Source organism: Pezoporus flaviventris, unplaced genomic scaffold, assembly GCF_033815535.1.
Source record: "Pezoporus flaviventris isolate CSIRO_AGI_PZ_B2104156 unplaced genomic scaffold, CSIRO_AGI_Pfla_v1 ptg000036l, whole genome shotgun sequence".
Classification (NCBI taxonomy): domain Eukaryota; kingdom Metazoa; phylum Chordata; class Aves; order Psittaciformes; family Psittacidae; genus Pezoporus; species Pezoporus flaviventris.
Genome location: NW_026892584.1, coordinates 19,125,480 through 19,142,500, shown reverse-complemented (window position 1 = coordinate 19,142,500; position 17,021 = coordinate 19,125,480). Strand labels below are relative to the sequence as shown.

Sequence of the window (17,021 nt, the reverse complement as noted above, 5' to 3'; positions counted from 1 at the left end):
TACTAGGCACGTATTCAATCTCATTATCCAAGTTGTTGATTAAGATGTTAATGGTATCACTCCAAACATCAATGCCAGAGGAACACTATGTAGGCTTTAAACTACCAACTACCACTTTTTTTCCACCCACTGGAAGCTCCAGGTATTCTACCCTCATATTACTACATACGGTACAATATACTGTTGTTGAATCACAAACGGAAAAGCTGTCAGGGAGGAAGCTAGCTATGTGTATGTGAAAAACGCCACATTTTTAAAGGGTTAACTACATCTTTAAGAATCACATCATGTTTTTTATTTTAATCCCTGACTTTTCATTGTGGACTATAGCAATAGGACAAGAGGTAATGGGTTCAAACTCAAACAGGGGAAGTTCTTTACTGTGAGGGTGGTGGGGCACTGGAACAGGTTGCCCAAAGAAGTGGTGAATGCTCCACCCTTGGCAGTGTTGAAGGCCAGGCTGGGCAGAATCTTGGGTGATATGGTTTAGTGTAAGATGTCTCTGCCCAAGGGCAGGAGGTTGGAAGTAGATGATCCTTTCCAAACCTAACCATTCTATGATTCCATGACATCTTTCTACCTTTATCCTTCTTCAGTTGATGTTCCTACAGGATAATTCATGCACCCCTAAATGCATGGATTTCTTAAAATGTGCATTTTTTTTTAACAACAGCTACGCATGCTTTTAGAAAACTGCAACAAGTTTGACAGTTTAAGTAGCCGGGCAATCTTTCCCGGTGTACATAACAGACAAACATAGTTCCAAACACCACCTTCTCCTTTTAAAGCCATCTGCTACAACTTGCCCACTAAGCCCTATCAGACCATTTCTGGTTCCACTGCAAGAGAAGGAACCAAGTCTTCTTAGCAAGGAAACATTAGAACCACTTAAAGTATCACTACCTTAAACCAGATGCAAGATTCTTTATTTGCACTATTGTTCAAACAGTACTTACTTGCTAATTTATCACACTTTGAAGATCAGAAAAATGAAAGGAAACAATTTTTTATTTTAATGCGCGTAAACAGAAAAAAAAAAAAAAAACAAACCCCAAACTTTGATCAAGTTATAAGCATCTGGACATTGGAATGAGAAAGCAAGAACACTCTTTTGGCTTTTATGTTTCTGCTCCTGGGTTCTGACACTGTGAAGGAGAAAACTTAGAAAGATGCATCAAGGATGGCTGATACTGGGATGCAGCAGCTGTCTGAGGGAAAGAACTGAGGTCACAAGGAAAAGCTAAAAGGTTCAGCGGACTTAATCAAGTCATAGGTGGATCTATGTTGGTAAGTCACCATCAAAAGTTACTGTAGAACATGAGAGTATGATAATTCTACGGTGGAAGTTTATCTGTTCATTTCCAGATAGAAAAACATTATGAAACTTTGCCAAAGCAAACTGTAAGTGCAAACAGACTTTTAAATTACATTAACATACTAGAAGAACATCTGGTACAAACACTGTCAACTTTCCATGCATTCTTTGCGAAGTATTTGTGGTGTTTCAGCTGCACTGGGCTTTTTTTAACAAAAAACAAAACAAAAAAAAAAACCAAAACAAACCCCTATTTTTAATGGACTATGCTCATAATTCATAAATGCTCAAAGAATGTTCTCACAAAATAAATAACACTGAATAAGCCCTCAAGAGACATTTCTCACCCCAAACACTGCTTTGCAGTGCATCTTCATGTTTAATTCCCTGATGTATGACTGTGCTGTTAGCTTTTCTGATGATGGTAGGCAAACTACCCATTACTGCTTAGCCTTGACAAATCCTCTAATCCACTGGTAAAACAGAATTAAAACATGAAATAAAACAGTAATCTGATAAACAACAGTGAGAAGTAAAACCATGAAGTACCTTCAGTAAAATTCATAAAATTCCAAGCTACAACTATGAATGACCAACACAAATTGGGCTGGTGTCCAATGAGGAACAAAGATCTGGATGGTGAAAGGCAAACCCCGTATCATCACATACTCCCAGACTGACTAGCCTAGGTAGTCTATAGTACTACTATTAGGAAGACATGATCAGAGTATTTGTTATACATTGCTGAGATAAGACTTAACAATAATTCTGACATATCTTACATTCCAGTTACTGACACAGACATTAAGATTGGCAGAGGTGGACCAATAAAATTACATTAAATTATCTCAGGGTTTTTTTTAATTATAAGAAGTCATATTGTGTCTTACAACAGTTTCTACTTCTTGCAAGTAGAAACACTGAACTTATTTTTAAAGAATGTTAATCCCAAAAGAGAAAGAATGTTTGATTTTTCTACAAATACAATGAAAATCTTAATTTCACTCTGCCACTGTTGTTTGGTGTCTATCAGACTGAGATCATGGTAAATTTCAAATTTCTATTATTTCTCCTCATAGCACTGTTGCCAGGATCCTAAAAGGTCCCTACAGAATTAAAGTGACATTTGCTGAGCCTGCAGTATGAATTCCATAGTTTGCATGAACTACCTACACCTTTCTGCTGCCAGTTCCACTTCCACATGCCAGTGCACATTAATCCCAAATTGCAATACCCTGAATATTACAGTCCATGGCCCATTCTGAACTGAACAAAACCATGATGATTCCCCAGTGTCCACAAAACTTCATACTGGACTGAAAAGACAACAATTTAATTTTTCAATTCTTGTCAGGCAAATGACAAACAAAATTTACAGATGCAGAAAATAAGGGTAATAACTAGTTACTGTTTTAAGATCATTAAGCTTCTGTTTCTCAAACACAAAACTGATCAACACTTCATCATCATAAAATTATTACAATTTCAAGCAATTTTTGGTCCATTCTTCCATGATACTTTACTGCCTCGTTTTCATACTTTTAAATAGCATGCAATATCCTGTTCAGATTGTTATTAATTTCAAAAAAACAGTTCTCCAACCTTGCTGTACTTTTAAATGGTTAAGCAGTACCAGGAAGCTCAAAAAGTAATTTAACCTGTTTTCTTTACACATTTTCTTTTGCACATTCAGATGGGAGAGAAGGAGACTTTGTAACTGTACTCATTTCAGTAAACTGACATCAGAGTTCTCACAAAGTAACAAAGATACCCTACCTTGATGGACTGACTGTAAGGTCCAATGTTAGCAGGTGCCCAGTGGGAAATGCTCTGTACATGCATGACCAGTTTTTCATCACGTAACACATCATCTGCTGCAATGTCATATTTATGTGCAAGACAGTCAATGCAAAATAGCACTCCATCAGGTAACCGGGTTTCCACACATACTCTGAAAACACAAGACAATTTCTTACTTCGAACAGAGTTTGCTTGTACTAACTTTCAGCATTTATTTTCCATGGGTTTTTTTTTGTTTGGATTCTATGTAATGAAATTTTGTCAGGAACATAAAGCAAAAGCTGCGGCATTGCAATAACCTGCTAGCATTAATATTGTTATCCTCTTTCCAAATAATGGTCACCTTCAGACTTCCAGCAAGATAATTTCCATTACCAGTGAGAAGTTAGCACCATAGTCAATGGCTCGTTTCCATTTGATCATTTTTAGGATGTGTATTACTTTATTAAAACCATATGATTTCTTTTATTAAAAAAAAAAACAACAAACAACAACACAACAAAAACCAACAACTCTTGACCACACAGCTCTGGAAATGACAAACAGGTTACACTAAGCAGCCTTTAGATTGACTGTATCATTGTCATATTCTTATCTCCACACATTTTTCACTAACTATCCTTCCACTGATTGGATTATAGGTTCAGGCTTCTAAAAAGCAGCAGCTTATTGTTCCTTTACACCCTCCTCACACCTTATCATGCAATATTGAGAATATTTTTCTGTTATACTTCAGGTTGCATGACAGACACACACTTGATGACAGGACTGGAAACCTACTTAAGCATTCATTTTAAGTATTCCTTTTTCTTTGCTTCAAGGTACACTGAGTGCCTGGATGGACAGACAGTCTGTTGCACGTGGCCAGTGAAAAAGAAGGGGGTGGGGCGAGGGAAACCAACATTTCAAAGCTTGAAAAATAATTATATTTCCAGTTCATGCATAAAAAAGCTATTTAGCTCCCAGCAGGAATCCAACAAAAAATTTACTTGTTCTCTTTACATATCATATAACATAACCTTCAAAAATTCTTCTCATCTCGCTTACTTCTTCCAAGAAAACTATTTTGCTCCCCTCCTCCCATATGCAAATACAGTATTTTTTCCTCATTACCATCACCATAAGCATGGATGAATGGATTTTTCTGCTTGGACTGGTAAATTTTCAAGACAATTTTGCAAATTTAGTGCAGATCCACACCCTTTGAGTCAGCGCTTCCAGCATATTGCTTGTGAGAACTCCCACAACTAGGTCTCTGTGCATAATGCAATGATGCAGCCATGCAAACAGCTGTATAATTTTTCTTCCTGACAGAATGCAACATAAATCTGTTTGTTCCATAAAAATAATAATAAAAAGCCATTTTCCTGCAACTTCCTAATCTTTCTACCTGCTATTTTAGTGATGGAAGACTATGTGGCTGGCTAGGTAAATGTGGAGGCTTAAAACATGCAGCACCATGAGAAATGAAGAAAGCTAAACTGGGAGAAGTTGACTCACATGGACAACTTACGATACACAGGAGTGGAAATTAACTTTGTGTAGTTTACAGCTGGGACTAGATCCCTCCTCTGAAGGCACACACAATTCACACTTCATCCCTCTGTGATTTCATAGTCCTGGACTACAATCAACATCTTGAAGAAGACTCTTCCTGCTCTTTTAGGTTCTTCTGACACCCAGACTGTGTAGTAGAATGTGATTCTATGATGATGATTATCTTTACAATACCTTTTAACTATTTGCCATGCTGTATTTAAAATTCATATACCTACACTACACTTCATATTCTGTAATAGGAGTATAAAATATAGTATTCTATACTAGAAAATTGCTAAACAGTTGATTTTAAAAATATGAACAAGACATGAGGTTTGACCTCACAGTTGACCCTGCTTTGAGCAGGGGACTGGACTAGATGATCTCCAGAGGTCCCTTTCAACCTGTATTAACCTATGGTCCAAGTTGAATTTTTCAAACTATAGCAGCTCTGCAAACTGAGCATATCATCTCAGATGCTTAGGGACATAAATTCCTATAATAAGAAATAAGCCTTTTTGACAAAGGCAATAAAGAAATTACAAACAGAAATTAGTTATAGCTTACAACCTTTTTAAAAAAAAAAACCACAAAAATTTCACAGGCTAGATGTTTGTTACCCAATTTCCAATGGAAAAAAAAAAAACAACAAAACCACACCACCACACCTAAACAACACAGGAATCACACACTGCATATGTAGACTATCAAGCTGTTTCATTATGTCAGAGGTTGACTTGGATGCAACACTGAAGATTCTATACAGCAGATCTTAAAAGACTATGATTTGGGGACCTATGAATGTGCTCTGGTTTCAGCTGAGATAATTTTCTTCTTAGTAGCTGGTGCAGTGCTGTGTTTTGGCTTCAGTCTGAGAACAGCACTGGTAATACACCAATGTTTTAATTGTTGCTAAGTAGCACCTACCCTGGTCATGGTCTTCTGAGTCTTTCATGCTCTGCCAGTGGGGTGGGGCACAAGAAGCTGAGAGGCAGCAGAGACAGGACAGCTGCTCAAAACTAGCCAAAGGGCTACTCCATACCACAGCATGTCATCCTCATTATATAAACTGGACGGAGTTATCCAGAAGGGACTGATCACCGCTTGGGTCAGGCTGGGTATCAGTGAGCAGTTGTATTGTGCATCACTGTTTCCCCTTTTAGTTTTATATCTCTCTATTCGCTATTTCCCTTATTATTAGCAGTAGTAATACTAGCATTATATTGTACTTAAGTTATCAAACTGTTCTTATTTCAACCCCCTGGTTTTATAATCTTGATTCTCCTCCCCGTCCTGCATAGGGAGGGGGAAAGGAGAGGGGTGAATGAGCAGCTGCATGGTTCCTACTTATCATCTGGGTTTAAACCACGACAGAATAAAAGTGTTAGCATCAGTAAAATAATTCCTTTTCATACTTGCATTCTTACTGAATATACAAGTGTAGCTATACCCACTAAAATCATAATCTGATGGAAACACAAGACATTAAGAACAACCACACTGGATCAAGCCAAAGATCCATCCAGTCCAGTATTCATCTTCAGTCACAGATAAGTGCAGATAAGCAGGGGAAGAAAAGGAGCAGAGTAAGCATATACTGGTAGTCTTGAAATAACTCCCAGTGTCTCATTATGCAAATCTCAGGCAACTCAGCTAATTAATCTTTTGTATTTAACAAAATTAACAGAACAAGGTGAATAAGGTTTGTCACAAGGACCTAGAAGGACCTCATCACTTTTAGGAAGACTTAATAATCATTGGTAGCTAGGTTCCAGTAATGCTTTTGACACTGTCTCCCATAACAGCCTCATACAGAAGCTGTTGATGTATGGGCTGGATGAGCAGACAGTGAGGTGGACTGAAAACTGGATGAATGGCCAGGCCCAGAAGGTGCAGATTAACTGCAAAAAGTCTTACAGGTGGCCAGTAACTAGGCGTGTACCACAAGAATCTATAGTGGGCCCAATTCTGTTCACCATCATCATTAATAATCCTGACAATGAGGCAGAGTATACCCTTGTCAAGTTTGCGGATGACATAAAACTGGAAGGAATGGCAGAGTTTTCTGTTGCCATCCACATGGATCTTGACAGGCTGGAGAAAGCAGCACACAAGTTCAACAAGGAACTTATGAAGTTCAACTCCTTCTCCTTGAAGGACACAAACCCATGGCCCAGTATATTCTCCGGGCACATTGTCTTGAAAGCAGCTTTGCAGAGAAGGATCTGGAGGCTCCTGATGGAAACAAGCTGAACATGAGCCAGCAAACAGCCCTTGTAGCAAAGAGGGACGATGATATCTTGGGCTGCATTCAGAGTAGTGTTGCCAGCAGGCAAAGGGAGGCAAACTAACAGCAACAAATAAAATCCCACCAACAGAAATGATTTTTCAGTTCAATCAAGTCAGAATAATCGAGACTTGCAGAAGACGTATTATTCTTCTGTAAATCCATATATGGGAAGCATTTATAAAACTTATGGTATATATTAAGGCAAGAATTTCCATCCCTAGTGTTTTTGACTTGAGCAGCCCTGATGTGATTACTCCAAAAAGGCAGCAACAGTCTACTTCTAAGTCTGTGAGGCACCAACACTTGGACAAAAGCTTCATAAATATGGTAAAAAGAATTCAATATATTACAGTGTATCATAAATATACTATAGCAGTAGTCTAATCCTACCTTGCTGGTGGACACAAATCAAATTCTGTCACATAAACTGAATTTATAACATTGAAATCTTTCATGCTCTTCATATACAGATGTACCAAAATAATATCCTTTGGTTTCAATCCTTCTGAAGTCATATTAGCTGCAGGATAAAAATAAACAGCTGTTAAAGACAGAATATTTTAAATGTGTGTAGAAAGACAGCATAGGCATTCTGGTTTTGTACAGCAAAACCAACTGGCAATAACCAGTTGCCTAAACCTGACTGAAGGCTTTACAAGATAATACCTTTCCCCACATAATACCCATTTTTTTCATTACATTCTTTGTCACGTTCATTTTCCAAATATAAGCAGAATACAAGTAAATTTTGTCCACCCTGTGCAGTGGCAAATTCTTGCCCCAAGAAAAAATATCACGCATTAATGCATGTAGATATGCTACAGTCCAAACTCCTTGTATCCGTAACTTTCACTACCTTGTATTTTTTTATTTTCAGTTTATGACAGCTAGTAATCTAGAAAGACCTCTGAATCACAAAAAGTACAGAACTGGAAAGGACAATAAGAGGTCTTTTAGAGCATCACCCTTTTCAAAGAGAAGATCAAACATTTATATGCTATTCCAGAGGGATGCCTGTCTAAGATGTTTTTAAAACCCCTCACTGCAATAATCTCTGCATAAACAAAGAGTTACAAATGGCAAGGCAGAAAATAGGAAGCAGAGGTGGCCACAGGAGAAATGAAAGAAAGATAAGAGGAGAGCAAAGTTCAATCACAGCTGAAAAAAAAAGATACTGGGAAGTCAAGATCATCTGGAGGTGTATGCACAGAAAATGATTAGCAGGGTGTATTACTCTTACATAGCAAATACCATAACAAGATATGTGATCAAATCTGCAGTGTGGCTCTTATGTAACTGATGAGCAATTGAAACTAAATGAAAAAAAATCTTCTCTGAATATAGAACATATATTAACAACAGTTTCATGTGACCTAACTTAAATGAGCTACGTTAATCTACATAATGTTATTCTATACATTAGCTTTCCAATGGAGAAGTGTAAGACTATAAAGACAATCTCTTTTGGCTATTGCCTTATTGATAAACAAATACTTCTCGTGTAAAACTTTTCTGCGGTTTTAAAAACAGTTCAGGAGTTGGCACACTTCTAAAAAAGGTTAATTTAGTCACACCAATACTGAGATTTGCTCTGAATGTCTCAGCTTTACTTTATCATACTGCCATTAGTGTTTGCAATCTGAAGAGGGGGGGGTTCTCACTGACAGAAAAGGAAGTGCATGCCAAGTGATATAAGTGATTATACAACAATTGTTGCAGAACTCCTATGAAATTACAGAAATTGCAGAATTCCTATGGAATTACCAGCTGATAAATTAGCACACAATAATAATTCTGTTCAGAAATATAAATGTATTTTAATGCTGCTTTATAGCAATCACCAAGTCAACACCAGCTATGTCATGAGAAGGGTTTCAACCTGCAGTTAAAAGTTTTGAAGCATTATATGAAATACTGGAGGGGAAAAAAAACCCAAACCAACCCATTTTTCCCCAGCTCTAAATTTAAAATGCACAAGCCAACAAACTGTCTATCTTGTGGACGATTAACAGTATTAGAGCAAGTTGAAGGCAAAGAGATTTGGATAAATTCATAATTTATCATTAACTAATTCATAGTTTTATTTTTTAAAATCTTCTTAAAGTAAGTGAGAGTACAATCCCCTTTTGCTATATATGAATTAGAGGAATGATGGGAATAATTTTTCCCTAGCTTGGAAGCTGAACAAAATTGATCCTCCAAAGCACTCTATCTAGTAGAAAGGCATGATGAATCAGTTACTAACCCACCATTTGGGTTCTTGATGGCAAGCTCTGCTTCCCAAGGAGAGGACTCCTACGCAGCACATGTCCAAGATGTACAGGGAAACTATATAGCCTTTCTTCTATATTTTGAGCCATTCACTGTTTCTGATAATTTATAAAACATAAGGCAAGACTCATCCTTACTTAAGAAGAACTCACTAAAAAGAACTGACCCAAAAGGCAGTATTAGCCAAAGTCCAGATTCATCTTTCTAAAACAGCTATCCAGGATTCTTAGGCTGAGAGCCACAAAATACAGTATCCAAACTATCTTCAGGAAGTAGCATTTTGGACTAAATTCTAATATAATAAAATTCTATGTAGTTCCCTTCAAGACTATGGAACTTTTTATGTTACAGCTGCACCAGAGGTGCTTCATATATAAAGCGATGTAATCTTTGTCACCTTCCAATCGTATCTAAAGAAAAATCTAACAAAAAAGTTTAAGAAAATAAATGTAAACAGCCATGTACTGGGTTCCCTTCTGCTCTGTTTCATGGAAGAATTGCATCCACTTTAACAGAACAACCATGTTTCATAACTTCTAGCAACAACTTTCCATTTCTGAATCCTTTTGGCAGCACTTATCCTCTTTAGACGTGATTAAACCAGTTAACCCATCAAAGAGTTTAAAAGGACCATGCTTATTCCATTTTCACAACACTGAAGACTGAACTGCTGTACAGATTGCATGAGTTCAGAAAAAGCCTTGTGCATATTTGCAGATCAGTTAAGTTCTTAGAAAAAAATTGATTCTTTTGCCATGACACAATCATAATTCATTCAGTCTTCATACTGACTTCGAAAAAGAGAAAAACGAAAGGAAATGTGAGAACTGACATTTTCTACCAAGGTTCAGAAAATTATCACTTTTTATCACTTTTTTTTTTTTACTGTACTACAGCTAATGCAAGTAATTTGCTGAAAGCAGTAGAATACGGTCCTTGTCAGAGAGACAATTTTTTTGACAGATGCTAAGGTAATAATATATAATATTTGTACTGGCAGACTTCCATTCAAATATGAGAACAAAATAAAACATTACACAACCCTTTTGCTTCAATTTACAGGTTATGCCCAGAAAATCTGCACTAAACATTATTGTCTTTTACTAAAAGTTTGATCGCATCCACCTTAATCATTTCCAATCAATCAAAAACTAGCTTAATGACCTTCTACAAAGTATAACTTATTTGCTTCTGATAAAAATACTAGGGGTTTTTATCATGAATATTTAGTTGCACATGCAAAAATAAGATTTTATAGAACAATACCTCATGAAATTCGTGAACAAGAGTATGAGCCTATCCATTTATATACTAAAAATTATTTATCTTTTTAGAAAAAGAAGCCTGTATAAACATGTTTTAGTTAAAAGTTATAATCAAAATCGCCCACAAACCAAAATGTGACCATTTTATATGTCAGTATCTTGTAAGAGGAAGATATTAGGGAACCTGGATTTCATGATTCCCAAGACAGCAATTTCTCCTTTACATTAAGAATATAAAGGAGATTTACTGCTACTGACCTAATCGTAGATGCCAAAATGTACATCAGCTTCCTAGAAAACTTAATTTAAAATTATGGTAGCTACAAAAGTGCTTCAGCAAGTAGACAGCATCCATAGCACACATGCACATTCACACAGAGAGTATATTGCGAGAAAGCTATATAGCAAGTTATAAAGTGAGTAAGTACTGCAGAAATAGTGTTGCTACAGTGATATGAACACTATTCTGGCATTCCAGGATCTTCAAAAGCCATTCAAATTATGACGTGTTCAATATTAAAGCTGGCAGTCCTGATATCAATGATTTCAATCAAATGCAAAATGAGATAGCAAACGGACAACCACAACATTCAAAGTTATAAAACTGTATAACAACACAGATTCTTACTTAATACCATATTAAAAGCAGTATAGTTAACAGCAGATAACGCATTAGCTGAATAAAGCACCTCGAAGAGAAGAAAATGCTTCCCTTGCTGCCTCTTGAGCATTTCTCCCTTTTGATGGAAGGAAGTGTGCAGTGATACCTGAAAACCACTGGTAACCACTCAGAGATTTTCCTGAACTTCCAAAAGTCTTAGCTATGGAAAATGAAGAACACTGATTATAATAATGAAAGATTTCAGATTAACCTAGAATATATTTTAAATTGTTTAAGTAACAAGAACTTTCACAGGAAAAAAACAAAAACAGAACAAAACAAGAAAAAACCAAAACAAACCAAACAAACCACAAAACCAATCAAAAACTGTAAAAAGATCTTGAAAAATATAATTATTACAGACAAACAGATATAAACCAAAAACTTAAAAGCAAGTGTACTGGTAACAAAGCTTCAAAATGCTACTTGACAAACCTTCCTACAACACTGCCTTCAGAATATATGCCTGCATGTAATATTTAGCTGAGAATTTCAGTACCTACTCCCTTACAATTTTTGCCGACCTTTTACAATCTCCCTGCCTGTTTTGATACAGACTTGGCAGAAGGCATGACACTGAAAAGCTAAAATTTTTGGAAGAATCTAAATGACACAGGAACAGATTTTCAAACTGAAATGCCAAATTTAAATGGAATTTAGGTGTTTAACCTGGTTCTGATCATCTTAGCAAATGCATAACATGTTTAGACATGTTTTTAACATTCCACCAGTCACTTATCCATATTCAACAGCCTAAATGCCATTCAATATCAAGTGCTTTTATAGCGTGAAAACTTTTTTAGGGAAAAGTTTACTAATCTTTGGGTGTAAGTTAACAAGTGATGCTGTGGTACTTCAAAAAGGTATCAATCTGTAAGCTTGGGTTTATCTTGCATTAATCACCTCATGTTTGAGGCATCCAGGACAAGTAGTAATATCAGGCATATAATTAGTTACTGCAGCTCACCTAACAGACAGTAATTTGCTAGGCCACTAAACTCAATCATGCATGTCACGCTGAGGTTGCTTGGGTGCGGACAGACTATACACACTATAATCCAGTTGAACAGTTGTGTTTTGTACTTAATTTTATAGTTTGCTTTCCTATCTTCAATTTTAAAAGAGTATGGGTACAGGTGCGATTAGAGTGTTTAAATAAAATTTAATCCCTCTATTCAAATTACTGATTATATAATAATTATAAATTTCATTCAAATAAACAGAACACATTAATGCATGTTTTCTGAAAGAAAGAAATAACTAATTGGGATAGGGTCCTTCTGTAACGTAATTCAAAATGCAACATTACTACAGATCTATTGATTCCTATCAGAAAACCACACTGTAGTAGGATCTCTTTTTTTCAGACTGGTTATTAAAGGATGGAACACTCCTTTCAGGACTGTTCTTAAAGTGTACCCACCGCAGCATGAAATATTCAATATTATTTGAATATTAATGAAAGCTGTGCAAAACTCACTGAAATCCAAAGAACTATGATTCAAAGACTTCCAGATGACTGGAATGTTTTTCTGTGGTTCATCCTCTTCTGATGAGGGGAAAATATCATCATCACCATTGCAGGTTACCTCACAAGAACAGCTGTTGACCATAAACGTATCTGAAGATTCCTCCTGCTTGAGACAAACATTATAAAATAAGCAAGTAAATAGCATACCAAGTAGTATGAAAACAGCACATTTTACCATTCATTCAATTTTTTGGTTCCAGCTGTAGAAAATACCATACCTCAATGGGTACATTAGAGCTTAGAATATTAGGTATATTATCAGCTTAGAACAATGCACAGAACAGCATCATTAGGGTTTACCACTATTTAGATAGCAGAAACTTGTGGAATACAACGTGATGCTGTTGATGTATTGTATGGCATAAAAATGCATGTTGAAGGAGGTGATCCTGCCCCTCTAATCTGCTCTCCTGAGACCTCAATTGGAGTACTGTGTGCAGTTCTGGTATCCTCAACATAAAAAGGACATGGAACTGTTGGAACAAATCCAGAGGAGGGCCACGAGGATGATCAGGGGACTGGAGCACCTCCCGTATGAAGACAGACTGAGGAAGTTGGAGCTGTTCAGCCTGGAGAAGAGAAGGCTGCGTGGAGACCTCATAGCAGCCTTCCAGTATCTGAAGGGGGCCTATAAGGATGCTGGGGAGGGACTCTTCATTAGGGACAACAGTGACAGGGCAAGGGGTAATGGGTTTAGACTTAAACAGGGGAAGTTCAGGTTGGATATAAGGAAGAAGTTCTTTGCTGTAAGGATGGTGAGGCACTGGAATGGGTTGCCCAGGGAGGTTGTGAATGGTCCATCCCTGGCAGTGTTCAAGATCAGGTTGGAGAGAGCCTTGGGTGACATGGTTTAGTGTGAAGTGTCCCTGCCCATGGCAGGGGGTGGAACTTGATGATCTTAAGCTCCTTTCCAACCCTAAGTATTCTATGATTCTATGATTCTAAAAATGCATATGGCGTAGTAAATAAGGAAAACAAATATGAAAACCAATGAGACTCAGGATAAGAGATAGAATACTATGAGTAAGAAATCCTATTCCACAATTACATACAGGACAACTATGATTCCTAAATTAAGTGAAAAAAAAGAACAACAGTGCAAAATTTGATAACTAACACTGTCACTAAACACTTGAAACAGTGCAAAAGACTAACAAAGTTTTAAAACTTTGTGGAACACAATGAATGCAGTCTTTCTGTTCATCTCACAAACACTATCCCTTGTATCCCTTTCATCAAACTCAGCATGGTCTGGGATGCTGAAGAGTTTTGAGATACAGAAAAGAGCATTTCCCAAGATTTATACAAAGTAATTTTTTAAAAAGGAAGGAAAATAATTCACTGTATCTTCTCTTCTTCCCAAATGCTTCCTTAGGCCTACGAAAACTACCCAGCGCATTTTTTAAAGCAAAATACACAGGCAGAGTGTGTACTGACCAGTATTCTAAAATTCCACGTGGATTATATTTTCAGCAAGTCACATAGTTACAGCATACATGCATATCTTTTATATTTTAGAGCAATAAGAACCCCTACTGTCTTCCACCTGATTTTGCCAGACAGCCTAATCTGCAGTGCATGTTGACTCTGGGATCACCAGCTTGTCTAATACTACTTGTCTTAATCTAAAATCAACATGAATTATCACAGAATTTATCCATGAACATTAACCGAACATCACTGCATGCAACAACTCCAGATTCTTCTGCTTAAAAAGTCTCAAATTTCATATAGTGTCTAAACTCTGCATTTTACTGTCAGCTAAATTCACAAAAAATAATTATAAAGCCAAATAAAGCAAGATAAAAAGTTGACAAAATACGCAGACTTTGGCAATTCTTACATATGTATTAGAGACTGCTTAGTATTCTTTTAACTTACAAATTAGTGTACTAGCTATAGAATTTCCACATGAAATGCCTATAAAAAGTTTTCTCTTGATATTAAGCAAAAAAAAAAAAGGAAAAAAAAAAAGGCAGAAAACCACAGTACACATGAGAATTCTGCAAGGAGAATTCAGCATTTACATCGGTATTTGGCTTCACCGGAGAGAAAAAGGATCCAGTTAAGTTAAAGCAGTGTATTTTGAAATTCTCCAGGAAGGCTAAATTATGAAAAGGTCATTACCTATGAGAGGAAACTCAGCTCCGCTGCCTCTAAAAGGGCTCAAGGGGAGTTTTACAAGTACTGTAAACACTAAAGCTATGTTCTAACAGGGGCTGATATTCTTTGATTGGACCTCCGTTTATTCATTCCTCCAAGAAAGGCATGAAAGTCAAGGTAATAATCTACTTCATGTGAATCAATTGTACATGAGAGGTTAAAAGAAGTCAACTAAATGTAACATAATAGTGCAAAGATAAAAACTGCAGTTTAGCACAAACATGACATGCATTTCAACATTACAACATACAAGCATCCAACACCATCTATACCACTTTCCATTCATTGAATTACACCTTCGACTACCACTGTCGGGTTGATAGATTTTGCTGTTACCCTGAGGGCTGCCTGATAGGCCCTAACCCTTAAGGTATGACTCAAAAAATAAAGGAGCAGGAACACAAACCTAATTGAAATAGATCTTAAGATGGATTATACTACAAGAACTAAGAAATGGAAAAAAAAAAAAGAAAAAGAAAATGAAGGTTCTATTTTATTTTTTTATCCATGAGATCTCACTTTAGAGAAATATAAAGACTAAATAGAAGCATGAAGTGCTACCTTTTCCTTCTTGACAATTATTGTTTTATTGAACTAGTTGCTTCCACTCGGTAATCTGTAATGTCTATCACAAAACAATCAGTTTGCATGGTAGCACAGGCATTCTCCAAGTACTAATGTAACACAGAGTTTGTACCTTTTGGTCCTATGCCCTGAGTAAGGATGCACTAACATGGTGCTGTGAATGATACTATCACATGCTGCATTGGGTTTTGTTTTCACATCACCTGGATTTTAACTTCAATATGATATAACATCCTAAGCAAAAAAGGTTAAATGGAAATGGCACAGTTCCAGCTTGCCAGTATGACTGTTTCTCGTTTAAGCTTTACAGAATTACCTTTCAAGAGCTCTGGAGCTACAGGTATCTTCTGTAGGTAGTATTACAGATCTGTAACTTCTCTCCATTCTGTAACCTGGAGGACAGAATTTACACGCTCTGCAAGTGAACATGAAAAGAGTACCTATTCCATTTTTATGTCATTTGTTCTTTCAACTATTTTTCTAAAAGTGTTTTCTGCAAAATGTGCTTCATAAAAAAATTCACCGGGATATGGTGAGACTCTCAGACTGCATCACAACTGGTTTGGTGTAACCTACAGAACTCCCTGTAGCTTTGCAATTTGTTAATACTACAAATATGCAAAATTGATGCTGTGTGAAATTTTCCTGTCATAGACACTCACATTCCTTTTTCCTAAACAAGTCAGTATTTTATAAATTGTTAAGCTTATATTAATATTGCTTCACAGATGTAGATAAAATTAAACATCTGTGTTTCCACACATAGATAAAGAAGCTGGTCAGTTGCAAAATCTAAGAAATACTAGAAATCCTACAATGCACCTTACATATACTAAAGACCATAAAAGTAATTATAGACTACTGTTGATATGGATGCCTATGATACATCACAACGATTCATTCAAGGTTGATTCCCACAATGCTCCATAAACACAGGTAATCAATCACTTTCCACAGCAGCACAGGTGCAGGCTACAGCAGAAGTATTAGGTGTGGAATCTGGCACTAGAAGAACAACAGGCTCAATGCCAGCCTAAGAAGAGTTGCCAGACTCTGTTTAGTAGTTATATTCAAATCTCATACAAACGTTAGTCTTCCATTCCTGTCGACAGCGAAAGTAATCTAAGAACTTAAAACTTAAAGTTACAGACTGCCACAAACAAATTTTCCCTTTATAATATTCTCATCACTTTAAAAACAAACAAAAAAAAAAAAAAAAAAACCAAGCTTGCTACAATGACATTTTAATTAAATCCTACAGAACCTATTTTATCACCTAACATTTTCATGTTACTTCACAGAAGCAATATATTTTCCCATTTGCTCCACTGTTTCTCCCACACCCACTGTACATTGTGATACCAACCTAATTTTGGATCAGTGCCTGCATGCATGCATATGCTTAACTATTATTCACATCACTCATGTCATTGATGTAAGTGCGTTCAGAACGAAGCTAAGCAAATGCACGAGTGCTCCAAGATCCAAAATCTCCTGTTGAAAAAGCCTTGGAGCTAGGACTTTGACTGATATAGCTAAAATTCCATGCAGTGGTCTTTTATGAAAACAACAGACTGCCTTCTTAAAGAGCTTACATTCTC

At 36.5% G+C, this 17,021-nt stretch overlaps 1 protein-coding gene across 2 annotated transcripts in view; it reads right to left on the bottom strand.

The window, feature by feature from the left end:
• DPH6 (diphthamine biosynthesis 6) overlaps positions 1-17,021 on the bottom strand; it is a 210,476-nt gene that overhangs the window by 111,834 nt on the left and 81,621 nt on the right. Inside the window, exons 9-12 of one of the 2 annotated variants that reach the window (XM_061463436.1) lie at positions 12,622-12,775; positions 11,170-11,301; positions 7,335-7,464; positions 3,092-3,266 (exon numbers count right to left, since the gene is read on the bottom strand). In XM_061463436.1, coding sequence (XP_061319420.1) covers positions 3,092-3,266; positions 7,335-7,464; positions 11,170-11,301; positions 12,622-12,775 — 591 coding nt within the window. Of the gene's footprint in view, positions 1-3,091; positions 3,267-7,334; positions 7,465-11,169; positions 11,302-12,621; positions 12,779-17,021 lie in introns of both variants that reach the window. The other variant, XM_061463435.1, reaches the window with a different exon arrangement.